The following is a 27,495-nucleotide window of genomic DNA, read 5'->3' on the forward strand; positions in this document are numbered from 1 at the left end:
TTTCAAAAACAATATGACAACGTGCTTTAAACAAAACAAACCGTAAGAACAAACAAGGAGGACGGGGAATACAATCAACAAGCATAAACAAATATTTAGAATGCATTGATTCATTACCATTTAAATTATTGATATGCTAATCAATATTTTTTTACTATTTTTTTTTCTGAATAATGGCTGCAGAGGGATCTGGGTCACAGTATATTTATCAACTGTATTTTTACCAAATAAAACATATTCAACACCAGTCAAAGGAATTTTTCACAACCTGGCAACCAGTTCTTATCAATGGCTTAAAATTGATCTATAAATTATTAGTAAATTATGTAAGGAATAATTATAAAGCTAGCTGGTCATTATTGTGAAATAAAGCCCAACAGGGCTTGCAATGGCTCTTAAGGTTGTTGTTTTTTCACACCAATGACCTGCTAGCTGTTCATTATCCCACTTATTACATGGCTACTTGCGTAAGAAACCAATAATTTTACACAAAAATGGTCCGCCAGAGTCCGACATCAGAACTGCACCCATAGCAACGGTCTGTTATACATAGCAACGGTCTGCTATAAAGAAATAAAAGACCATAGAACGCCGTGATTGACCAATCAGAATCCAGTATTCAACAAAGCAGTGTAATAATAATTACCGCATCGCCCTGTTGGGGTTTATTTCACAACAATGATTGGCTTGCTGTACATTATCCCTTACATAATTGATAAATCCATTAATTTCAATTCATAAATTCTTTATAAAGGGTGCCTTATCGGGAAAAGGTACCAGACATTTATTGAAAAGATTCAAACAGGTTCTATTTCTATTTATAAATTAATATTACAATCTAAAACACTGATTATACTTTAAAATCCTAAAAGACTGAATTCACAAACAAATCCATCTCAATCAGGCCACACATTTATCAGCGAGACATAACATAATCTATTACCATTTAGTCATCGAGTCATAAGAGAATCATCTGTAATTTCAACTTCAAAATCCTTCGGGAGGATCATGGTTGAGTTCATTTGGTCCTGAAGCATAATCTACTGACTCCAACCTGTCACTGTCTGTGGCCACACACGCTCTTCTCACATCATCTCCAACTTTGACTCCACACAGTTATTTAGCCTGCCACTTTGTCCAGCTGGGCTGCCGAGGATTCCTCCTGGAGAGTGTGTTTGTCTTTCATACTGTGCTTCAGCTCCTGTCTGGTGTTCAAAACTGCAGTCTGGAGGGTTGCAATCTCAGCTGACAGCTCTATTACTGTAATATGACAGAAGAAAAGGAGAGATGATGAAGAGGATTTACCAGTAGTACACTAAGAACTGTGTCACAGGTTTCATCTTGCACACATGCATAAAGATACCAGTCAGTCACCAATACAATTACAATGTTCTTCCTATATGCCTAATTAGGAGTTTCATGTCATTTGCAGGTTGGGATTTTCTGTACACTTCTAGTAGTTTTGCTCGTATATACATTGCCTTTCATCCATGTTAATGGAAAAAAATGTGTCACATTATCCATTTGATTTAAATGACTTACTCTGTGGCAGCAGGACAATAAGATCTTCAATTTCTCTATCAAAGTTTATTTATCTATCCATCAATATCTATATGGCTGTTGTTTAGAGTATACACGTGCACTCATACACTCTATATAAGATTCCTACACGCTGTATATGAATCTAGAGTAGGGCTGCAACTAACAATTATTTTCATTGTCGATTAATCTGTCGTTAATTTTCTCAATTAAATCGATTAGTTGTTTGGTGAACAAATGAAAATGGTAAAAAATGTCGATCAGTGTTTCCCAAAGCCCAAGATGACGTCCTCAAATGTCTTGTTTTGTCCACAACTCAAAGATATTCAGTTTACTGTCATAGAGGAGTAAAGTAACCAGAAAATATTCATATTTAAGAAGCTGGAATGTTAAAAAATTATTCAAACCGATTAATCAATTATCAAAATAGTTGGCGATTACTTTAATAGTTGACATTATTAATTATTTTTAATCGTTGTAGCTCTATTTGAGAGCTCAAAGCAATGCAACTAAAGAACTAAGGAATAGACAAAAGATAAGCAAATGAAGAAATATAACACATACGGGAGGCCTACTGTAGCATAACAAAAGATGCTGCAAATATAGGCTAGGTTAGCCTGTATCCCAGGCAAACTAGTAAACCGTATTTTGTTGTGCTTTCTGGATTTGTGTTTTGTAATGCTGCACACTGTATGTGTTGTCAAATTGCAGAATGTGGATCACAATTTGCCCACTTTTTATTTCCTTACAGCATTTTTGTAAATGCTCCATAAGTGATGATAAATGAATGTAATATGGGATACAATGTGTACAACTGTTGAAACATGGTTGTTTTGGAACATTGTGGAAAGAAAACATCATAGCAGTATGTAGTATGTACATGTACATATATAAAATGATGACCTAATTTTGGCTATATCATAAAGTAATCACATATTAGCAGAGGAGCAAAATGTTTGATTGCTTTAAATCAAAACAAAGTAATAGACCCTTTTAGAAATAAAACACCATACCTTGCTTGAATGACGACTGGGCTTGTTTAAGAGATTGGGGCACCAGAATCCCGAACCATTTCAGTGGATCTTGTTGAGGATTCTGCTCACTTTTTCTTGCTGGAGTTACTTCAGGAGCTTTCTCTTTAGTTGCTTCTTCACTTGCCTCTTTCTCTGCGTTATCCTTGTTTGGTTTGATTCTTCTCCTGACACCTATGAAACCGCACAATTTAATAAATCAAAAATGCATTTAATTTTGGCAAATATAAACAACATACCTTTTCTATCACCACATGGACTATGGCAGACTCACCTTCTTCTTGAGGTCCAATATCCTCTACTGACCTGGCATCTTTTCCAGCATCAATACTACACTTTTGTTTGACCCTTTCTGTGCAGAAATCCACCTCTCCATTGTCCAGTTTTCTGTAAAACATACATCTGTTCAACTCCAGGGAACAACAATTTACCTGGGAGCATTAATTTAAGTCAAACATGACTAATTCCTCACCTAGCGTGAACACAGACCAGCGGCTCTATCTCACTCGCGTACTGAAGTGGAGAGACGTGTTTGTTTCCCATGGAATATCGAGCCTTGGACATGGAAAACCATCCCTGTGGGGACGCAAAATGGTAAGTGGGAGAAAAGGATACAGGATAAAATACAAGCCTTCAAATGTAAAAATAAATAAATAAATGAAGTTAAAAAAAAGCACTTATATTTTAGGATTTGCATTTGAAAAACAACTTAGGTAGGGTTGATGTTGGTTGTTATATGGATAATTCTTTATAAAATATACTTGACATTAAGGCTGCAGCTAACTACTTTCATTGTTTATTAATCTGACACTTCTTTTCTCACTATACTCAATAAATCGTTTGGTCGGTAAAATGTTGAAAATAGGGAAATAGAGGCCCTTTTTTAACAGCAGCCGTTTTGACATGGCATTGCAGGGTAAACACAGGGGCAATTAATTATGGCCCTGATCCATTAAAGGGGACATATTATAAAAAAGTGAGATTTTCAGTTTTTTTTTTATTATAAAGCAGACTTTAGTCCTATATAAATACTGTGAAAGTATCGAAACGCTCAATCCACAGTGAAATACACACAGCCCGTATTCAGAAACTCTGCATTTGAAACAAGCCGTCAGGATTTCTGCCCATTTGTGATGTCACAAATATACAATATTTAGACCCTTTACGCAGTTTTAAAAATAAACATTCTAAATGTGTCCCAGTTTATTTCTGGCTGCAGTGTATGTGAATGTCATCAACTAACAGGAAGTACACATGGACCCAAGCTGTTGCCTCGCAATGCAATCCTGTTGCAATTCTGTCGCAATGCACTAAAACAGAGCGTTTCAGACATAGGGTAAATACAGGCATATTCAGGCAGACAGTATGAGAAAAATTACGTGTTTTATGAACATTACAGCATGTTAACATGTTCTAGTAGAAACGCAAAATACAAGTATGAAGCTGAAAATGAGCATAATATGGGACCTTTAAGGTGGGTCAGGGCCCTGGTATTGTGCATGCTGGCTCACTGGATTGGCTGTGCAATGCACTAATTAGAATAAAACATAATTAAATTGATCAATTACACCTGTATTAACCTGCATGTCAAAATGTCACAATTTCCCAGAGCCCAAGCTGTCATAGTATAATTTATTTTCTTTTTTTTGATCCAACAGTACAAAACCCAAATACATTCAGTTCAATACAATAGAAAAAGTTTAAAAAAAGCACATTTTTGTCTTACATTTCAGAGGCTCAAACTATAAAGTATTTGGCAAACATTTAATACCAAAATTACAGTTTCAGTTTGATTTCAAAAGGATTACACCTTCAAAACATTCTTTTGCAGATTTTATACATTCATAAACACCCACATTTAGACAGAGATAGGCTGGATGTCTTGATAAAAGGAGATTTCAAGTATCTCCTTGGTTTTGTGTGTGCTATATAGGCTCTAGCGTTACCTGCTCTATGAGGGAGTTGAGAGCAGCTCGTTTCTCCTCCAGTAACTCCAGCTGGTCCATTAAACGGAGCAGCTTTTCGTCCAGTAACAGAGAACATTCCTTCAATTCTGACACTCCCATGTCGACTACTTTGTACTTGGCTCAATTACTTTCTAATACAGATTTTACCGCGGTCGTTTCTACTAGATATCAGCACAACATTTACTGCTTCTTCCGTGTAGCATCACTTCTTCTTTTTCTTCTTCTTCTTTAAAGGGTTATTGGCTTTTGGCAAACCATCTTATAGGTGAATTGCTGCCACCATCTGGACTGGAGTGTGGAACAGGAGATTGTGCAGAAACAAAAAAGCAAAAAAAACTAATTATGAAAACTCTAGATTCGTTTAACTAAATCAGTTCTCTTAAAAGATGAATAATTTCACAGTATATGTTATCTGCTGTATTTCCCCAATAGACCTGACAATGAAAAGTCCTGATGTTTTACCTTCCTTAGTGACTGTAAAAGGTGATTCCTCTGGATACTGTACTTCCTGCAGTGTATCAGTACATGTTCAACAGTTTCTGGTTGGTTACAGTGTGTGCTATTCTATATAATATGTGGTTAAGCCCTGTATGTCCGATTCTCAGTCGAGTGATGACATTTTCTTCCCTTCTTTTCCAGCCCACCTTTCTCCCTGCTCCAACATGTTTTTTGTATATTGTACAGAGGCCTTCCAGTTTCCTGATCATCCCAGTACTCCTGCCATACTGTTTGTGCATAATGTTCTGATGAATAGCTTAGCCTCAGCTTTACTTAATGGAACTTTTAAATCTATATTCTTAATTCTGAGTGTTTGTTTGGCCAGAATATCTACTTGTTCATTTCCCTCCACACCAACATGAGCAGGAACCCAGATAAATCGTGTAACTGTGCCTTTCATTTCCATCCTATACATTATGAGGAATATTTCATTGCTGATATCTGTTCTGACTGATGATCCACCAGATCATATGCTTGTAAGTGCTGAAAAACTGTCAGATGCAATAACAGTGTTGTTTATTTCCCTCTCCTCTATCCACTGCAGGGCCAATAATAATGCCAATAGCTCTGTGGTATATACTGACACATGATCTGATATGATTAACTTCTTCCGGCAGTTCGCATCCTTTAAGTTGCATTACTGCCCCCCTACTGGATTTAATCGCCCACTGTTATCCTATTCTGTCCTTGTAAATAGTCCCGTTGCTTTTAAAAAATATCCTTTTTTCTCCCCTCCACCGTGTCTCCATTGTCAATAACCTCTTTAATCCTGGCCTCTCCTCCTTTTAGCCCCTGTAGTCCTGATAGCCCTTCTTTCCTCTTCATACTTCCTGCATGAAATGAGGACATATATGGTCTCCTTTTCTTGACACTGACTACAATGACCAGTAGGATGTTTCCCTACGATAAATAGTGTACTGTTCCAAGTTGCTGAGACAAATTATTCTACTCATGATTACTTGTTCTTTTCTGTTGTATGTTCTTCGCAACTATTATGTTGTAATTTTGAAGGGGAACATATTGAATATGTGTTTGTAGATTGTTTTCATGCTACTTCTTTTTGGTTTAATTTACAGAAGAACTTCTCAAAACATTTTGAAAAAGATATCATACTAACAAAGATTGCGTTATTACTCACTTTTAACAATCCCAGTTTTTCGGCAGATGAAGCTTACATAATTGATTTGATTAATGTCTTAGCAAAATATTATACCCATAAAATGATATGGCTTAAAAGAATACCCACTGTTTATACTTTTTAAAGATAGTGATTTTAAAACATATTCGACAACGATTGAAAATCTAAAAAATTCAATTAAATTATCTAGACATTTCAAATTTATTCCAATTGTTTAACAGACCCGGATTGTTTCTTTTATTTGTGTTTTTATTCATCTTTTCCTTTCCTTACATTTTATTTGTTGTATAATTTATTTTATTCTTATATTGTATGTATTTATTATTAGCTTCGACTTGTAACAGTATTACAAATATATACTAATGAAGTACCTGCATGGGTAAGAAGTGAGTATCCCAATACTAATATATTTAACAAAACGGTAGTTCCCATACCGGGAGTCGAACCCGGGCCGCCTGGGTGAAAACCAGGAATCCTAACCGCTAGACCATATGGGACTGATACCAACTCTCGCGATATCTACTAATTTAAACGATCGTATGTACTCAGTTTAAAGCTGCCATAACGATTTTAGCTATCTAAAGAAAACTTCGACTACTAGTACGAAGAAGACATACGGCGACGCATAACCCACGATGGAAAAATTGGTGAAACGACAGAGTTACTGTTTAAATTGTGTGCAGCAACCAGTGGTGGAAGAAGTAGGCCTACTTAATTTTTTTTAGGTAGAGAAAAATAAAGTAAAAGTAGCAACAGCACAATGTAGAAAGACAATGATAACAAAAACATTCTGCCTACTGCAGGTTTAATATGAAGTTTTGATGAAAAACAGAGCTCAGATACAATCATATGTCAAGATACAATTTCATACTGATGTCACAAGATGGCAACAAAGAGCTCTTTATTTATTCCTCTTGAATCAAAAGCAAGAAGGAGGCTCATTAGATTAAACTCATTGTATGGAAAGTGTGAAATGATCCATTGGTCTGTCTTTTGAGTAGCCAGTCCTTCATAATCTCAGAAGTTTAGTATTTTCTACTTCCTGTTTTTTCCCTCCAGCATTAATGCACAGATAAGATTTGCAGGACTGGCTGTCAACCAAAATCCAACTACTTGCTCCTCTCACAAGAGAAAATATTGTGTTTGGGATTAACATGAAGGACATTAAGAGTGACTTGATATTGAACAATCTGATTCTGCTTGCAAATTTATTTCATCCATGCATCCAAATGGAAAATGAAACCCCTATTTTCCGTTTTCAAAAGGGACAATCGTGGACAATTGTGGACAATCATCTCAGTGCTTTAAGACAAATGAAAGGACAACATGCAGAGTCTCTCCTCAGAGTTTATGAAGAACTGAATATATATGATGATGACCCTTAGAGCTACTATGGAAGAGAGCAGTCTTAGTATTATTTATTTATTTATGCATTTCTTTTTTTGTTCCTTTAATTATTTTCTACCCTCTTTTATTATAATAATTTTTTTTATAATTTAAGTTATCTTTCCTATCCAATTGTGCCTTGTATGTTAAAAGTATTGAGTTTGGATTACAATGCCTTAATCAAACAATCAACAATCAACCAACATTTATTTGTATAGCCCTTTACAATAACCAAAAGGTATCCAAGTGCTTTACATTAACATCAAGAAATAACAGGAATAAAAACATAACATATCATAAAATAGGAAAAAAGGTACATAAAAAGCACAGGAAAAATTTCACAGCGCTACTAGGTATTAAAAGCCAATCTAAATAATAAATAAATAAATAAATACATAAAAAATAAAAATAAAAATGTTGTAATGTTTGTAAATTAATTTTCTTCAATAAAAAAAATATATTATTAATGCACAGATAGCTCTCTTCCTATTTTACGGGACAAAAACACTATGAAACAAAGTAGCTATAACCAGTGCCAAGAGAAAAGGCGATACAATAGAACGCGTCCATATAGAACGCGAGAAAACGATACAAAACATAAGAAAGGCTACAAAGATTCCAATGTAGTGAGGCTACAATGCCACGTCACACTTGATATACAGAAGAAAAATAACCTGCAGTTACTGACACCACGGTCTGGGTATCATCGGATATTCCGTTTTTCCTTTGGAATTCAGAAAGGAAAAAACGTTTTTTTATTTTTTCGTTTTAAACCAAAAACCAGGAAACGGCCGTTTTCCCGTTTTTCGTTTCTGAATCAAAAAATGAAAAACGAACCCAAACCGGGCCGTTTGTTTGTTTTTGCGAATTCCTTTTCTCATTATTCGTTTTGAATTGAAGAACGGAAGTCACGCGGGTTTTTCGTTTTTTCGTTTTAAACCACAAACGAAAAATGGAATCACGTGGTGCTCTGTTTGTTTCTTGTTTCCAAACGAAAAACGAAAAAAACAAATTAAAAAAACGATCCGATTTAGTTTCTTCAAGTTTCTTTCTGTCATTTTCTCTTCTGAATCGAGGAGCGGAGAACGGCAGTCACGTGACCAGGAAGTGAAGGCAAACATGTCCAAATAAAAGCCAAGAAGATAGTGTGGTCATATTATAAAAGTGTAACATTATTTAAGCACATGATCGAGGTAACAGTAGAAGATAAATAGGCTAAATAAATACATACTGTACCTAAAAAAGCCTAATTAATTATATATCCTAGACACCTACACTGTGCCAAAATCATGGAAATTCACAATAATTAGGCCTGTGCTAAAAAAGCCAGGTGCAAGTAAGCCAAATGATCTTTGGCCCATCGCAATAACCTCCATATTGTGTAAAACCATGGAACGAGTTCTTGCCAGCCACCTGACCAGCACAGTGGTGACTAAGCTAGATCTGCTCCAGTTCGCTTAAATAAGAGCGACAGAGTCCCAGACGACGCTGTGCTGACTGCTTAACACCGTCCACAAAACACCTTATGCATCCTAAAGGTTATGCCAGAGCTTTATTTGTGAATTTTAGCTCAGCTTTTAACTCAATGAAGACACATATTCTCCTGAAAAGGCTCCTTCATCTCAACATCAACACAGGGTTAGTTGTGTGGATCAGAGGGTCTGTGTCAGGGAGAACATGTCAGACAGGCTGCCCACAAGGCTGTGTTCTTTCCTCTGTGCTATTCTCTCTTTTTACTAATGAATTTATGATCAATGAGAAACATTTTAGACTGTTTAAGTATGTGGATGACATGGCCTTAGTTGGCCTTTTACAGGAAACAGGCCCACTAGGTGAAGCTGCCTATCTGGCCCACACTACAGCCCTTCAAACACGGTGTCACACTAGCCAGCTAGAAATCAATGTGGCTGAGAAGAAAGAATTAATCATGTGCTGCACAAAACAACATCTGATCACAGAGCCAGTTTCACTTGATGGCCAACATGTTGAAACTGTGGAACACTTTAAATACCTCGGTACAGTCCTGGACACCCAGGTGAGCTTCTCTGAAAATACAGAGTATATCTTCAAGAGATGCTCACAGCGACTTTATCTTCTAAGGAAACTTAGTGGCCTCGGTGTCAGCTGGCAGATTTTAGAATTAGTGTACAAAACTATTGTTGAGAGGATTTTAACCTTTAACCTTCCTGCCTGGTACGGTCACCTACACTGTAGATAGAAGAATAAACTGTCTAGGATTGTGTCAATGGTAGGCAAAATAGTTGGTAAACCCCAAAAGCCCTTGACTCAACTTTTTACAGAAAGGACGAGGAAGAAAGCGAGGAGCATCCTTGCAGATAGCTCCCATCCTCTCTGCAGCCAGTCGGGAGGCGCTATAGAGCCCCTCTGGCAACTAAACATGTGTTTAAAAAGTCTTTCATGCCAAATCCCATCAATACTCTTTTTTTTTTTTTTTTAAAGTTATTTTTTTGGGAGCATTTTTCCATTTTTATTGACAGGACAGTGGATAGAGTCTTGAAAGGGGGGAGAGAGAGAGTGGATGCGGAAAGGGCCACAGGCCCGATTCGAACCCGGGCCGCCGCAGTCAGGACCAAGCCTTAATACATGGATGCCCGCTCTACCAACTGAGCTAACCCAGGCGCCCGCCATCAATACTCTTAACTCAACACAGTGACTGAGCAGATCTGAGCCACAGACACTGACATGAACTGTTTTTAATGTGTAACATAACCTGTCTCTGTTTTTTACTAACTGCTGTCTGTTGTTTTCTGTGTTTTGTGAGCCGAAGAGAAAAATCCACCCTGGTGGACAATAAAGTTTGATTGTATTGATCAGTTCATATTGAGGGGCCGTCAGCTTTACAATTTAGTTTGGAGGGAGATTCGGTACCAGTGAAGTCAGTGCATTTTATGAGTGGGCCTTCTGTGACGTTACCCACCGTAGGGGTCAGAGGTCACCACTCCCCAATCCCCAAGGATTTTCTTTTCAGTCAAATTTTCAATTTTGACGCATTTATAGATGAAAAGTCAAGTCAATAAACATGGTCAATGATAGATAAGTATGGTTGATCAGCATGTTTGCCAACCTTCAGACATCATAGTCTAATATGAGGATTAATCAGCCTGAGTTCTGAAGGAACCGGCCCTCTACCTCGAAGAGGTCAGGGCACAGTTACGTGTTGGTTAATCTTGTGTGACAAAGAGATTTTCCAAACAGACGGGTTAAAGCATAATAATACAATTTATTCCGAACAACTAATGTTGCATAAGTAAGATAACAGAGTTTACAGAATTCTGGATCCAATCAACGTGTCCCTGACAACATACAATGCATGGGTCAGTTCGCGAAGTCTGAACCCCGAGCTATCCCTGATCCAGCGTTTTTATGGTTTACACAATATCAATAGTCATGAGCTTATGGCACGTGATGTTTTTGCTGCATATCTTCTTTTTTGTTTCTTCTTCTGACTCCATCCTCCCGTGACCTTGTGAAAAGAACAGAACATGCAGTCCCGTGTGCCTCCCCCCTGTCCTCGCCCTTGAGTAGTTCAAAGCCTCTCCAAATGCTGCCGGAGATTATTACAATGTGACTATATAGAAATCTACAGTCACCGAATCACCTCCTCAAGGAACAAAACAGTGCAACAATAACTGAACAGCCCCAAGTCCTTCATTCCTTCACCCTGAGTTATGCCCTTAGAAGCTAATAATTGAGAGACAGTTATTGAGCAATCATGAAACAATACAACAGTTTTCAGCTTCCCTTATAAGCAGGTTATTTCAGGTCATTGTAAGCACTTTTGTACATAATAAATCCAACAGTTCACTAAAAAACTGAAATCACTAACTTTCTGTATTCTGTTTGGTGGTTTATGAGGCTTTTCAATAATTTCTAGTCTATTTGGTATAATATGTAATTTAGTTAATTTGTTCGACATCATGATAAGGCTGATTTTTCAACCAGTGGTTATGACATTAATGCCAGCTAGACAGAATAAAGCTCTGTCTGTCATGACAATAGAACTGTACTGAAAGTCTTTCCTTTACTCGGGTGACTCTTTACAGCCGTCTGAAGACAGCAGGTATCTGTTAAATCTACAGTATCTAGAGTGATGGAGTGGCCTTCAGTCCAGTACAGTATTGTCATGACAGACAGAGCTTTATTCTGTCTAGCTGGCATTAATGTCATAATCGCTGGTTGAAAAATCATCATTATCATGATGTAGAACTACTCGGCTGCAGTCTTCCTAATGGAGTGAAGGGGATCAGGTGGAAGTGTCAGGTGTGTTGAAAGGATTAGCCACATAGTGCTTCTCACCTGCCGACATAAAGAAACAGCCCATAGTAAGGGTGTGAGAGAGAAAATTGTCAATTATGTGAGCATTCTGTATAACATCTGTAGAGACCCTCCCTGTTGTATAACATCTGTAGAGACCCTCCCTGTAATTTATCACACACTTTTTGGATAAAAGACATTCATGTGTTAATGAAAAGAACAAAACAAAAAAATATCTATGTATGTATTTATTTTTGTATTTATTTAGCCTATTTATCTTCTACTGTTACTTTGATCCTGTGCTTAAATAATGTTACACTTTTATAGAATGACCAAACTATCTTCTTGGCTTTTATTTGGACATGTTTGCCTTCACTTCCTGGTCACGTGACTGCCGTTCTCCGCTCCTCGATTCCTTTCTGAATTCCAAAGGAAAAACGGAATATCCGATGATACCCAGACCCACCACGCAGCCAGCCTGGTGTGGGCTATACGTTAACTTGTTAACAAACCAACCTATCTGTTGTTGTAAATTAGAGGGAATCTGAAGAGCGCTAGTTGAAACATACTTTGGCTAACTGACGACAGACTTCATTCACCCCAGCTTCATAAAGCCAACTGGAGCCACTGGCAGCATGACTCCCAGTAGCTCGCCGTGATCGTATAGTGGTTAGTACTCTGCGTTGTGGCCGCAGCAACCCCGGTTCGAATCCGGGTCACGGCAGGGAATAATCCCTGACACGGCATGGGAGGACAACTTTTTATTTATTTATTTTATTCCTAACAAAGGATATATATACTACAACGAAAATATCGCGACTGTTTCGCGTGAAAATAGAAAACGTCATTGAAGAAATGTAGCCACACTGTTTAATCAGTGAAGCACACATGCAGCTAATCAGCTAATGCTATGTTGATACTAGTTTAGTTAGTTTTCAGGCTGTTTGGACTATACTGATATGATTTTGTCATATTTATCTGCAGAAATCTACATGTTGCTTTCACTTATTTCTGCATAGTGCTCTGTAGCTCTCGAATAGCTACATCAAACTTAAAGATGCTTGCTTGAAATTGCAAAAGCATTCATTTTCAAATGAAATATCTTCTCTTAAAGTGCTGTAATTCACCATTCAACTGTTGAACTATCTTATAACTTTGTCATAAATGTGGCAACCACATTTTCATTGGTGGTTGCCACGAACGTCCATGTTCCGAGATGAGGAGCCAATCAACAGGCCGGCAGCTCGCATGTGCTGCTATAGCTCTATGCATGCGGTCGTCTGATTGGTCATTGTAATCACAGGTAACCGCCCACCTGCTCTAGTGACTTCCGCTTTCGAGCACAGCTATTTCATGTGGTTAGACAGCTTTGGACTATTGGATCTCCGAGATATTCATATTTGATATACTCTTTATTCAATACAGAGGTTTAACTCAGTGCAGCTGGACACCCATTCTGGTAGCATCACTGGTAAGGAGAAAATACACATGCATTATTGCTTTTGTCTGCTTTTGAGCTCCTTGATTAAAACCATGCCTCTAATAGTTTGAACATTTGTGATAAATATTACTCCAGATGGATATGTGGGTTGTAAATAAACTTGTAAATAAACTTGGGATGCTGTTCATATATTTAATTTGGGATGTAAATAAATCTGTGATAGTTTATATATTATATTATATTATCATTCTATGATAAATGAGTTATTAGAGGAGAAGTGAGAAAGGGGTAGAGAAATATAAATTTTACTACTACCTACTCCTTTTCGGACACTATTACTCTTGTTTTGTCTGTTATTATTTTGTATCTGTTTTTATTTTTTTTTATGTTCGAAATAAAGTCTTTCATTAATTCATAACTGATTAACGTTTAGACTCAGTGCAAGTGTAGTAGGCTACAATGCAATGCATAAACTGACTTATGTATGTGCATGATCTTTAATATCACATATGTTGAAATCAATAAATGTTAAGCCTACTGTGGATGAAGAGTGTTGTTGACCATCCTTTCTTGGAACAGATGATGGATGCCACATCAGCAGCTGGAGTTCTTCATCCCTACTGGCCACGGGACCTTTTGATTCCCAGCTATGTGGCCAATGACCGATCCATGTCAGAGATCCTGGTGTTCCTGTTTTCTGTGTCTGGGGTGTTTCTGCTTCTGACCTGGCTGATCACCGGCCAGAGAGGGACCACCGGCAGGCTGGGGACGTGGAGGCGTCTGGCTTTGTGCTGGTTTGCCGTTTGTGGTTTCATCCATGGCGTCATCGAGGGATGGTTCTCATTGTATTATGATGTTATCCCAGGAGACCAGAGCCTGCTGTCACAGCTGTGTGAGTACAAACAAGAAACATATGTTTATAAAAAAGTGTATGGTGCAATCTAGATGAGTCATTTATATTTTTCTCTCACAGGGAAAGAGTACTCCAAAGGAGACAGTCGATATGTAATGTGAGTTCATCTTTGCACAGTTGAACTTTTGCATAAAAAAATAAGGAGCTGTAACTAATTGTACCATGCATATTTCTAGAGCGGATAACTTCACAGTGTGCATGGAGACTGTGACTGCATGGTTATGGGGACCTTTCAGCTTTTGGGCTGTGTTTGCCTTCTTAACTAACAAGCCATACAGATTTGTTCTGCAACTCATCATTTCATTAGGTAAGATGGTGTAATTACTACAAAAAATGTCACTTAATTGACTTGTGAGTAAGTTCTCAGAATCTAATTTGTCATATTTTACATGGTGGGTCTTAATCTGATTGCAGGTCAGCTGTACGGAGCAGTGCTTTACTTCTACACGGAGCACAGAGATGGTTATGCTCACAGTGAGTTGGGACACCCAATCTACTTCTGGTTCTACTTTGTGTTCATGAACGTGCTGTGGATCGTCATACCGCTGGCGCTCATTGTGGATGCGTGGAAACAGCTGTCAGCAGCCCAGACACACACTGACAGAACAAAGTCTAAGAGGAACTGACACCAGGAGGAACTGACTGTGGGACTGTAGGACAATTACTACAGGAGATACAAGGGAAAAGTCAACTGGGGACAGCATACACTTAATTGAAAAACTCTGTGTTTAAAGATGAGACAAAATAAATGAATTGTTTGGAGTTGGACATCTCTCATCTACGGGTTGTCATGTTGTACCTGTAATCTATGAACTTAATATTAAAGTGCAACTTGTTCCTTGTGCATACGACAATATAGCTTTGCATTTTGTTCTGGATTTGTGGGGCCTCGGGGAGAATATAAATAAAGAATCTGTTTTCTCAATACCATCTTCATTTTGTTTACATTTTACACAACTTTGTGAATGGACTGAACATTGCTTTAGGCAGGCGTGTCAAACTCATTTAAGTTAATTTGGCCACGTACAGTCCAATTTGATCTCAAGTGGGCCGGACCAGTAAAACCATTGCATAGTAACCTATAAATAACAACACTTCCAAATTTCCCCTTTCTGTTTGTGTAAAGAAGTACATTCTGAAAACGTTCACAATTAATGAACGATCCATTTACAAAAGAGATGATGAACAACCTGAGATGTCTCGCTGATCTCTCGGCTAAAAATAAATTCAATTTTCCTGGCAAGTTTTTGTATTTTCTGCCATGATGAGTCTGATACACAAAGTGTTCTTCACCATTCCCTACTACACCACAGTATGTTACATTTATGAATATGTTTACACTACTTTTAGCCCAGCCATTCATCTCATTACGGTCGCGACAGATGGGACCTTTAAGATAAATAATATAGCACAGTAACGTAACATGAAAATGCTAATGCGATGAAGACGTTTCAGAAATCAACGTAGACCAGGGATCAGCAACCTTTACTGTCAAAAGAGCCATTTTAGACAAAAAAAATAATAAAAAGAAATCTGTCTGGAGCCGCAAAACATTTGCAGTGAGGTATGGTGCCACATTGAAGGGAAAAAAATCGCAAATTTCGAGAATAAAGTCATAACTTTACGAGAAAAAAAGTTGTAATATAACGAGAATAAAGTCGTAATATATCAAGAATAAAGGAGAAAAAAGAAAATTAAACGTAAAATTATTACTTTATAATATTATGACTTTATTCTCTTAAACTTCTGACTTTATTCTCATAATATTACGACTTTTTTCTCTTAAACTTCTGACTTTATTCTCATAATATTACGACTTTTTTTCTCGTAAACTTATGACTTTATTCTCGTAATATTATGACTTTATTCTCAAAATCTCAGATTTATTGTTTTTCCTCAATGTGGCCCTAATACTCTAATACGTCGTTATTAATTTCCACTCATTTCATTAAAAGTCCACAGGGAGCCACTGGAGAGGAGGTGCAGGTTGCTGACCCCTGACCTAGACCATTGTAACCTCGATAACAAATATGGTCCATTAAAAACCTGTCTTGACAAATGATAAGGAAGCAGATGCACAACTTAGTTAACAACGAGTGTATAGAAACACGTTAGAAAACACCGATTTCATTATATTCAGGTGGCAGAAATCGTAGACAGTGAAAATGTGTCATTAGTACCCAACGTTTGAAACATGATGAACTAGAAACGTTATGACCTACAAACATTAGTTTCCGTCCTTGTGAGGACATAACCACGTGGTCTCTATATGCGTGTATCTGCACTAAATTTACATGTGTCATTTTTTATATTGTACCATTCAATTGATCGTGCATATATGCATAATAAAGTAACACATACTTAATATGCAATGAAATTACACGGTTCTACGCCGAAATAGCTCAGTTGGGAGAGCGTTAGACTGAAGATCTAAAGGTCCCTGGTTCGATCCCGGGTTTCGGCATTTTGACTCAACACAACGTACCCGTGTACCAGTGTGAATAGACCAGAACACCAACACTATGCGATTGACTGACAAAGCCCGACACCCTGTGGTCGACTAGAAGAATTGCAACATATCTATTTCTAGGGCTCATTTCATATATTACACACACAATACCACCATGATCTCATGCACCCCTCACTTCAAGATGAGTACATTAATTGCTCCAAAATAAGTTTTTGAAAAGTGTTTTTTACTTCGAAGTAGCATTCAGGCATCTCACACACAAGCAGCAAAGGGTTGGGAGAAAAACGTGCATTCACAGATTAACGGCTTTACTTTTGAGCTGAGGCAGAGAAAAATGTAGATCAGTGCTTCCCAAAGCTCAAGATGACGTCATCAAATGTCTTGTTTTGTCCACAACTCAAAGATATTCAGTTTACTGTCATAAAGGAGTAAAGAAACCAAAAAATATTCACATTTAAGAAGCTGGAATCAGAGAAATTTTACCTTTTTTTCTTCTAAAAATTACTCAAAATGATTAATCAATTATCAAAATAGTTGGCACTTAATTTAATCGTGGACGACAACTCGATTAATTGCTGCAGCTCTAATACACTTCTATTTAATGATGAGTCATGAACATACCATTGTACAGATAACATCTGATAATAAATGGATATTTCATCTTCAGCTGAACATTTTGCTAAGTCTAAGTCCCAACTGTGCGTTTCTCTCTTTCTCTCTACTTGCTATGTCTTTAAGTGCCTTCAAAGCAGCAGATGAATCTGGCTGTAGCTCCAACAGTTTTCTAAATGCCTGCCTGGCCTCCTCCAGCTCATTCAACATCTGGCAGGCTTGGCCCATGCGGTACCAGGCTTTAGCCCCACCCGGTTCCAGCTGAGTAGCTTTAGTGGCACTGGCCTTCGCCCGCTCTGGTTGGTTCAATTTGAGCTGGCACAAGGACAGGTTCGAGTGGAGCTCTGCTTTGATGGTTTTGAATTCATTAGCTGAAATAAGTTGCACTGTTTCATCGTCAGTGTTTGTGTCTCTCTGCTCCTCTGCTTCTTGTCCGCTCTTCTCCCCCTCTCTCACATAGCCATAGAGAGTGATGAGCAGTTTGAGGGCCCGGCTGTAGCTGTCTGCTGCTCCCCACACCTCACCGCTCCTGAATCTCACTCCGCCCCTCTCTTTGTGTGACTTCACCCACTGCCACTTCTCATCACCAAACATCTCCCAGGATTCCTTGCCTGGTGTGAAATCTTTAAGTTCAACTGTGGCACATAAAGGCAGGTTTTCCTCAGCAGGATGGGGAACAGAGTCATGTGGTCCAATTCCCACTGGAGAAATAAGTATCTGAGAAGCAAAACACAATGATTAGAGACTGGCTGTATACTTTCACATGCTTGAACATATTACGTGTAACTAGTATCTAGGGACGCACGATTGCAAAATTATGGGCTGATGCCCATGTTTGTTTTGTTGTTGTTTATTTTGTTGTTATTTGGTGCCAGGGAAACAAAAACATCTTCATTACAAAAACAAAACTTCACTCTTAAAGTCTTCAGCCTTCATTCATATCTTGAAATGAACACAAATTTAATCGTACACATTTATGAAACAAGCTTTAATGTAATCTTCTTTCACATGAAAAATAACAATAGCCCCTTAAGCCTGTACATATCTACATACTCAATGAGAGGAATTTATTTTTCAGTACTTTTATAGCCCAACAAAACATTTTGTGAAACATAAATTAAATGTAATTAAATCAGCAGCTAACAACACAACATTTAGCCAGCACAAAATTAATGCAACACGACACACAAACATCGGCCACGGCCATCGGTGAATGTCATCATATTTGCCAATAGGCCGATTGCAGTCAATGAGGCAAAAATCGTCCGATACCGATATTCAGCCGATAAATCAGTGCATCCCTTCTTGTAAGCAAGTGATCCATATTCAGCAATTATGACTTCATGTCAGGGAGGGAGCACTGGCAAATTGTGACCCAATGAAACATCCAAAATGTTCCAGTATTTACTTCCAATTTGCAAAGAATTGTGTAATCAAAAGTTGACATACAACGACATTAGATTATTAATCCAGGTTTCTCTTCACTCTTACCTCACATTTCTCTCCCGCTCTCATCCTCTCGACACATGCTTCTGTGATATCGCACTGACCCTCGCCCAGCCTCAGTGTTGTCCAGTCACCCAGTGGGACCTGCAGCACAGAGTCCTGACACCTCGGGAAGGCTGCGGCCTCTGTAACCTCAGTCACCGATTGGTCAGGTTGGACTGACAGCTCACCATTTCCATTCTCAGATACTAAACTCTCTGCTTCATCCAAATTGGCTTTGAGCCGCACTCGGACTCGACACAGTGAACCCAACCTTGGATAGTAACTGGATGGACATGCTAGAAGAGACAAAGAGACATTATGTGAGCTGGATTACTACATACTTAATACATTTCTGTTCTACAGATATGGACTGAAATGGATAATTGACATTAAGGAAGAGAGTAATATAAAAGTGTCATACATGCATCATCTCCAGAATTAGAAACAGTCTGTTGACTCCCTTTATGTGTTTGCTTTATCTGGACTTTCCAGAGGCCTCTGGGACACACTGACACCCAGGAGGGGACACCAACGCCATCATGATCCCCGTTGCCATGCAGTGTTTCAGAAGGGTGACCAAGATCCATCACTGCATTCAAAAACACATTAAGACATAAATAAAAAATAATCATATCTTCGGTTAAGAGTCAGACATCTATTTGAATGCATTGTCCCATCCAAGGAGTGTTTCCTGAGAGACAATACAACCCTACTTTGTGTTTGGTACTAAGTTAAATAAAATGTCATCATCTCCTTTGGGATAATCACAGGTAAAAAAAAAAACAAAACACAATCACAGATTCTGAAAAAAAAAAAAAGCTGGAGTGCCTACAGTCAAGCAGTGGTTTGCAGGAATAACCCAGTACCATTCACCTGAAATTAGATATGCTTTGAAAAAGAAACTAGAATAATTTGATGAAATTTGGTATCCTCTTATCTGGAAAGAAACCATACATGACTAGTCCTAATACCAATGTTCTAGTACTCTAGATCTGTCTCAAGACTACTTTTTGAAGGTCTCGATTTCTTCTTGGAATCAACCACATTTTAACTCTGTCTTTTCTCGGTCTTGGACAAAGAAAACTCAGGATTTTATTTCAAAAACGGTCAAGAGGCTGGTATAACAGTGACCTGTCACAGTGGCAGGTGAGGTGAAAGGTTAATTTCAGACCCTGCTACCAAGACAACGTTATAGTTATTATCTCATTCGACAAACAGAGGAAGTTAAGTACAGTAAACAATGGGTTGTGGGGTCTCTAGTTTCAACTACATTGCACACTGTACGTACTGTACCTGTCTTAGTTTGGTCATGTGTGTATATTACTGTGAAGAGAGAGACCCTTACTGAAAAGTTATGTTCTTACAGCAAATAATGAAACAACTAAACTAGCTGACAGCAGGATCAGCAGTGTCATTGTCCCCCCCTATTCTCATGCCTCAGTTTAGCACTCGTGTGCAGAGGTAATAGATATGCTGTGAATTCAGTATTAGGCACCTTTAATTGGCTGACCTTTTCAGTGCACTGCATTTAAGAAAGCACTAATTAGTAGTGCTAATAGAATGTGGAAGCTTGCAATTTAACAGGTGCCTTAAAACAAAGATTTGGATCTTTGTTGTAACACTACGTTAATACTGTACACTCAGCAAAGTTTTACAAAAACAATATTCATTTCAAGACTTTTGTATTGGTTTTGCGATAACTTTTTTCACAACTAAAAAGTTAAAAGTCATATTTTTTCCATGTGTTTACTTTATCCCTCACATATTTTTCCAAATTTCCAAATGTTAAAATATCAGGTGTTCAAAATCATCAGCGTTATCTCTTCAGTTAATTTATTCCAGAGCAATAAAACACAGTTGAGGACTAGCCTTTTATCCTCACTTTTTCACTCCATAAAACACATTTTTTCCTTTTCTTTTTGTCCATATTTGGCTGGAGCTGAGCGCATGTGTGCACAGAACATTTGGGAGTAACTCTTTGCTACAAGCGTTACGATACACATGCTGCAAATCTGCTATGAACATTTCAGAAACCTCCTATTGCAAAATAACTGAAATTGGGTTACATCACCCAGCCAGTGATACTGACTACATTGCACACTGTATGTACTGTACCTGTCCAAGTTATATCATGTGTGTATATTACTGTGAAGAGAGAGACCCCTACTGAGAAGTTATGTTCTTACAGTAAATAATGAAACAACTAAACTAGCTGACAGCAGGCTTCAATGTATATAAAGACTGTGGTGGTGAAATTATAATCCAGAAGAAGAAGTATCATGTTTTTTCAGATTTTGTCTCAGCTGTTAGATACATTTTATAGCCTCATGCTTAAATACAGGCTTGAAATGACATAATGTACCATCACACAGCTACTGGTTTCTCATGAGTGCCCATTGAAATGTTTTTTGTTTGTCTGTGTGCATCTGTTTATTAACGAATATGTAGGCTTCAACACTATTTATTACCACGTGCGTTAACGTAGCTAAGGCTAGCCCACAGATAAAACACAGGTTAACATATAAAGAGACAGTTCAGCATCAGCTAACGTCAGCTAGCTAACGTCAGCTAGCTGACGTTAGCTAGCTAACGTTAGCTGATGCTTATGGCGGCAATCCAAAGCAATTTAGATTCATTACTCGACATCATCTGAGCTGTAACACAGTTACACGTAACTAAAAGGCATATATCTTACCTCATACACAGGTCTGATATTAAGTATTAGCTCAATCAGAAGCTAATAAACTATCAGGTCAGGATGTAAACAAACAAGAGCTACTCTTCTTCTTCTACTACTTCTTCTTCTTCTTCTTCTTCTTCGTGGGTAATGACCCGATGACGGGTGCAAAGCCAGCCTATAGCACCACCCACTGGTCCGGAGTGTAAACATCGTTTATTTTACTAAGCGTTTTAAGTTAAAAAAACAAAAAAAACAGCTTCACCTGTGTCATCTTATTTATCCTTATTACCCCCTACACATTTCATCTCACCCATCTTATGTAAGGTCGGTCTGTAAGCTACTGCTCTTGTCTTCCAGCAGGTGGAGATGAAGGTGATTGTGAAATGGCAGCAAAAGAGGAGAAAGTTACAGAAAAAAAACAGCCTGAAACACAGACTGTTATTGGTTTTAAAGGGACTATTTGTAACTTTCAGAAATGCTTCTTAACAGCGACACCTGTGGCCGTGAAATCAACGAAAGTCAGCGTCGGGCTCGCGCTTGCTCGCTCTCAATATACCTGAACGAGCATCGCTCAAAACAGTGAGGCGACACACGTCAGCTAAAAGCACAATATCACTCTATATTTCAGCTGCTTGGCAGTAATGTTAGCTGACCAGACGAAGGTCTCTCCATGAACATGATTTAGATCTGGTCCTAGTGCTGGCTTTTCCTGCCTAAGTGCAGGCTGAGGCAGCGGGGCTCTGCAGCGTGTCTCCTCTGCTCTCTCCGCCCGCAGCCGGAGAGAGCAGGAAGACACCGGCACCCGGTTGGTAATGAGAGGGTAACGTTACTAGCTAATGAGCTCCGTCACTTCACAAGACACGGGAAACCTCTGTTGGTCTGGAGGAGCTGCAGCAGTTATTTCTGCACAAACGTCCACTGTGCATTCACTAGATAGTCTCAGAGCTAAACTAACTATTCTGCAGTGAGGAGTGAGCGCGCGTTCACATCTAGAGGTGGAGCGAGCTGAGAACGCGCGCGCTCTCTGAGCGAAGGCGAGCAGGCAGAGGAGGAGAGTCAGCGGCCACACGCGAACGCGCATATGTGAGCGCGCATGTGTGACGACCCGCTACATTTATGCGCGTACAAAGTTACAAATAGTCCCTTTAAAAAAAAAAGAAAAGCTTCACCTGTGTCATCTTATTTATCCTTATTACCCCCTACACATTTCATCTCACCCATCTTATGTAAGGTCGGTCCGTAAGCTACTGCTCTTGTCTTCCAGCAGGTGGAGATGAAGGTGATTGTGAAATGGCAGCAAAAGAGGAGAAAGTTACAGAAAAAAACAGCCTGAAACACAGACTGTTATTGGTTTTAAAGGTCCCATATCATGCTCATTTTCAGGTTCCTACATGTATTTTGTGTTTCTACTAAAACATGTTTTCATGCTGTAATGTTCAAAAACACCTTTATTTTCCTCATATTTTCAGCCTGAATATACCTGTATTCACCCTCTGTCTGAAACGCTTCGTTTTAGTGCATTTCAACGGAATTGCAACAGAATTGTGTTGCTAAGCAACAGCTTGGGTCCATGTGTACTCCCTGTCAGCTGATGACATTCACATACACTGCAACCAGGAATAAACTGGGACACATTTAGAATGTTTACGTTAAAAATTGTGTCAAGGGTCTAAATATTGTATATTTGTGACATCACGAATGGGCAGAAATCCTGACAGCTTGTTTCAAATGCAGAGTTTCTGAATACGGGCTGTGTATATTTCCCTGTGAATTGAGTGTTTCGATACTTTCACAGTATTTATATAGGACTTAAGCCTGCTTTATAATAAAAAAACATGAAAATCTCACTTTTTTTATAATATGGGACCTTTAACTGTTATCACTGAAGTTGATTTCTGCCCCAAATAATGTTTCACTTAATCATTTTCTCACCTGATTCCTGCCGATAATAATGCAAATATATATTATGTTTATATACAGTAAGCATCTTTTCAAAAAAATGTCTACTCATATGCAATGTGAATATAATCTAAATCTGTTTAGCTGTTTGTGTGTGTATTAGATGATCTTTGAGCACATTCAACACAGTCTAGTCAGTAGTTGTTTTAGTTTTTTATTATTTAGTTTTTATTTATTGGTTGATGCCTGGTGAGTTATGTCTGTAGTGCAGGCTTGTAAAATGAATTGTATACAACAAAATATACACCTATGTTATCTGTTTGATTAAAATACAGGATTTAGAAATTAGAAAATGTCTTTGACTCTCAAACACACACACACATACACACACGCACACACACACACACACACACACAAACACACAAACACACGCACACACACACACACACACACACACACACACACACACACACACACACACACACACACACACACACAGTTTACATCTCTCTCTCTGTGTATTGACCTTTGACTTGTTCCACTCGTGTTTAAGGCCTGTGTGTTAATCTGTCCTGTCAGTGTGAGTTAGTGCTCTATCTTTTGAACACTAGAGGCCATTAGGTCTATCAGAGGAATACCACATTGGGCAACCAATATGTGTTGTGTGTGTGAGAGAGAAACAGAGAAACAGAGACAGAAAGGAAGAAGGTCATCTGAGATGCAATCTGTCCACTTATATGGGGCCTGTTTGACTCTTAATGAGCATGAGACAAGGTAATAAACTTGCTACACTAATTAGATTGCATCACTGGATTGCGAGAACCATGCACGTTCTAGTATTAGGTACACAGAGGTGAATCTCATGGGAATCATCACATGTGTCTGAGTTTATGAGAAGGTTCATAAAGTTTAGCTTTTCATCGTGAAACAATGAATTAAAGGAATAACTATTTTTTCCTTACAATGAAAACTACTATGATGAAAATCTCATCAGGAAACGTTATGCCCATAAAACTCCTGACAGAAAGTTACTGGCTTTGTACGACTGTTGGCTTGTTGTCCAGAGTATAGCAGATATATCAGGATCGGTGTATATGTCGCTCGATAAGTTACAAGATATTGCAGAACAGAAAAGCCAAGCTTTGAGTTAAAAATCAATATTCATATACAATTTGTGAGGTCACATTTCATATACATGAGTCTTTTTCTATTTGTCATAAATAAACAGAAACAAATTTGAGACCACCACATTAGTATTGTTCAGGTTGTCCATTTTATGTCCTGTTGTGCTATTATATGCCAGTAGGTGGCAGTATTTAACCATGATCTAAATTTGCTGTTCTGACTCATAAAGCAAACTGTTGCTGAAAAGAGTGTGATGATGTTTTATGGTCACAGCTTGCTAAACGATATTAAAACAAATTATGTACTGGGTTGTGATGGTATGAGATTTTCACGATAGAATAACCATCTTGGAAATATCACGGTTTTAACTAGGTAAAGAGAAGGAAAGCTGCAGCTACAAACAACCGTAAATGTGAAGAGATATGACAATGCCGTTTTCCATACAGAAGAAAATGAGCAACAGTCTCTCACATGAATAAACAGATGCACAGAGACAAACAAAAAACATTTCAATGGGCACTCATGAGAAACCCGTAACTGTGTGATGGTTAATTATGTCTTTTCAAGCCTGTATTTAAGCATGAGGCTATAAAATGTATCTAACAGCTGAGACAAAATCAGAAAAAAATTGATACTTCTTCTTCTGGATTATAATTTCACCACCACAGTCTTTATATACATTGAAGCCTGCTGTCAGCTAGTTTAGTTGTTTCATTATTTATTGTAAGAACATAACTTCTCAGTAGGGGTCTCTCTCTTCACAGTAATATACACACATGACATAACTTGGACAGGTACAGGACATACAGTGTGCAATGTAGTCAGTATCACTGGCTGGGTGATGTAACCCAATTTCAGTTATTTTGCAATAGGAGGTTTCTGAAATGTTCATAGCAGATTTGCAGCATGTGTATCGTAACGCTTGTAGCAAAGAGTTACTCCCAAATGTTCTGTGCACACATGCGCTCAGCTCCAGCCAAATATGGACAAAAAGAAAAGGAAAAAATGTGTTTTATGGAGCGAAAAAGTGAGGATAAAAGGCTAGTCCTCAACTGTGTTTTATTGCTCTGGAATAAATTAACTGAAGAGATAACGCTGATGATTTTGAACACCTGATATTTTAACATTTGGAAATTTGGAAAAATATGTGAGGGATAAAGTAAACACATGGAAAAAATATGACTTTTAACTTTTTAGTTGTGAAAAAACTTATCGCAAAACCAATACAAAAGTCTTGAAATGAATATTGTTTTTGTAAAACTTTGCTGAGTGTACAGTATTAACGTAGTGTTACAACAAAGATCCAAATCTTTGTTTTAAGGCACCTGTTAAATTGCAAGCTTCCACATTCTATTGGCACTACTAATTAGTGCTTTCTTAAATGCAGTGCACTGAAAAGGTCAGCCAATTAAAGGTGCCTAATACTGAATTCACAGCATATCTATTACCTCTGCACACGAGTGCTAAACTGAGGCATGAGAATAGGGGGGGACAATGACACTGTTTGTCCCCCTAATTTCAGGTGTAATGGTAATAAAGTGGTAACATCTAAGCCAGGTATTAAGGTCATAGAACGTTAGCGATAATGTCTATATGGCACAACATGTTGTACCTTTATCCAATCATAATCAACAGCTCAAATGAAATCCAAGTGATTTGACATTCAACCCGATATAGTTTAGGTAGGCCCACCGCAGTTTCATAATGAGCCGAAAATATTTTTTTCAACCGTGAGCTCCCTCGCCTAGACCTCGCCGCTTCCCGGGGCTGCAGACTGCCCTATAGAGGGTCCGAGGCCCACCCATCACTGTCTCACAAAATCCTGTGGGAAACACTGTATTACGTCCTCCAAAACTGGATGTCCCCTGAATTCAAAACTCATTCCGGCGCTGCTGCCTGGGGGGTAACCAGAGGGAGGCACCACGTCGGTCGGGGTGGCGTTATGCAGAGCGGCGGCCGTGAGCTAACCATTGGTGTACGTTCACATGCAGGAACATACACTAAAAGGCACGTGCGGTCGGCCCGGCTATGTGAACAAAGCACAGAGAAGCTCTGATTACAACACACACACAGAAGGCAAGCAACTTCATTACTCAACTATATCTTTACAAATACAAATACAATGCTGCTGTATTGTTGCTCTGAATCCCGTACATAAAACCTTTACGGATATACTGTACGAAAATAAATTATTTTAGTATCAAATGCAAGATATGTTGTCTGCTACAGGTGCTTAATACAGTAATAGCTATAAAGTAATTGTCACAAATCTTAAATTCACTCTCTCCAAGTGCATATATTTTCTAATTGTACTGCATTTCAAATGAATTTTCAATCAAGTTTCTAGAGCTTTCAAATACACTTGACTGCCATTAAACATTTATGAGAACAAAGAGTGTGTATGTATGTAATCATCCTTCTTCTTAGAGTCTTCGGACCATTTCTCTCTATAACTCTCTGTCTTTGTCCCCTCTTTCTCACACACAAACCAGAACCTTCCCTTCTTTAATCCTCCCCCATGTGTTACCCATATCATCTCTTTCTCCTCTATCTACCCTCTCCTTCAACCCCCTTCACCTTCCTCTTGGCTCCCTCAGACTTCCCAGCTGGCCTCTTGTGAAACATCCCAGTGGGCAAGTTCAGAAGCATGTATCCCAGGGCTCGTGGAACGCTCCATGTTCGCCAGAAGGGCGTTGCAGCACCCTGCCAGTAGTCGGGTCCAAGATGCGTCATTCAGGGAAAAGGTGGAGTATATGACAGGTGAACAAAATAGAGAAATGTTCCAGATAGAAGAAGAGAAGATCAAAGATCAGATAGATAGATAGATAGATAGATGTGGATTTGGGTGGAGACTTTTCCCACGAGAATAGAGATTGACCGACCACCAACAGGATCACACAGCGGAACTAACCGAGAATGTCAATCCCACCGCAGAGACTATCAACACAGTTTACTGTCTGAGAGAGAGAGAACGAGAGAGAAGGTGATAAACTGATAGACTTTCCTTTTAATCTGTGATGTGGTAGCCATCTT

General features: G+C 38.5%; 3 protein-coding genes and 3 non-coding genes across 6 annotated transcripts; 3 read left to right on the top strand and 3 right to left on the bottom strand.

The window, feature by feature from the left end:
• Nucleotides 1-631: 631 nt before the first annotated feature.
• Nucleotides 632-4,745, bottom strand: ccdc115 (coiled-coil domain containing 115). The gene is made up of 5 exons (XM_037773606.1): nt 4,517-4,745; nt 3,043-3,146; nt 2,845-2,957; nt 2,553-2,744; nt 632-1,260 (listed from the first exon to the last, which is right to left on the bottom strand). Exons 1-5 carry the CDS (start codon nt 4,634-4,636, stop codon nt 1,121-1,123), a joined length of 669 nt encoding a protein of 222 aa, XP_037629534.1. The 5' UTR covers nt 4,637-4,745; the 3' UTR covers nt 632-1,120.
• Nucleotides 4,746-6,598: 1,853 nt separating this feature from the next.
• Nucleotides 6,599-6,670, bottom strand: trnae-uuc. Its single transcript has one exon. It is a non-coding gene; the product is annotated as a tRNA-Glu (tRNA).
• Nucleotides 6,671-12,486: 5,816 nt separating this feature from the next.
• Nucleotides 12,487-12,558, top strand: trnah-gug. Its single transcript has one exon. It is a non-coding gene; the product is annotated as a tRNA-His (tRNA).
• Nucleotides 12,559-13,150: 592 nt separating this feature from the next.
• Nucleotides 13,151-15,113, top strand: LOC119490301 (EBP cholestenol delta-isomerase). Its single transcript, XM_037773605.1, has 5 exons — nt 13,151-13,305; nt 13,855-14,167; nt 14,249-14,285; nt 14,365-14,495; nt 14,603-15,113. Exons 2-5 carry the CDS (start codon nt 13,855-13,857, stop codon nt 14,812-14,814), a joined length of 693 nt encoding a protein of 230 aa, XP_037629533.1. The 5' UTR covers nt 13,151-13,305; the 3' UTR covers nt 14,815-15,113.
• A 1,466-nt stretch (nt 15,114-16,579) lies between these two features.
• Nucleotides 16,580-16,652, top strand: trnaf-gaa. Its single transcript has one exon. It is a non-coding gene; the product is annotated as a tRNA-Phe (tRNA).
• An 80-nt stretch (nt 16,653-16,732) lies between these two features.
• Nucleotides 16,733-21,613, bottom strand: fkbpl (FKBP prolyl isomerase like). Its single transcript, XM_037773591.1, has 4 exons — nt 21,454-21,613; nt 19,180-19,347; nt 18,762-19,054; nt 16,733-17,987 (listed from the first exon to the last, which is right to left on the bottom strand). Exons 2-4 carry the CDS (start codon nt 19,343-19,345, stop codon nt 17,322-17,324), a joined length of 1,125 nt encoding a protein of 374 aa, XP_037629519.1. The 5' UTR covers nt 19,346-19,347; nt 21,454-21,613; the 3' UTR covers nt 16,733-17,321.
• Between the last annotated feature and the right edge of the window lie 5,882 nt (nt 21,614-27,495).

The sequence above is a fragment of the Sebastes umbrosus genome, chromosome 6 (assembly GCF_015220745.1).
Source record: "Sebastes umbrosus isolate fSebUmb1 chromosome 6, fSebUmb1.pri, whole genome shotgun sequence".
Classification (NCBI taxonomy): Eukaryota; Metazoa; Chordata; class Actinopteri; order Perciformes; family Sebastidae; genus Sebastes; species Sebastes umbrosus.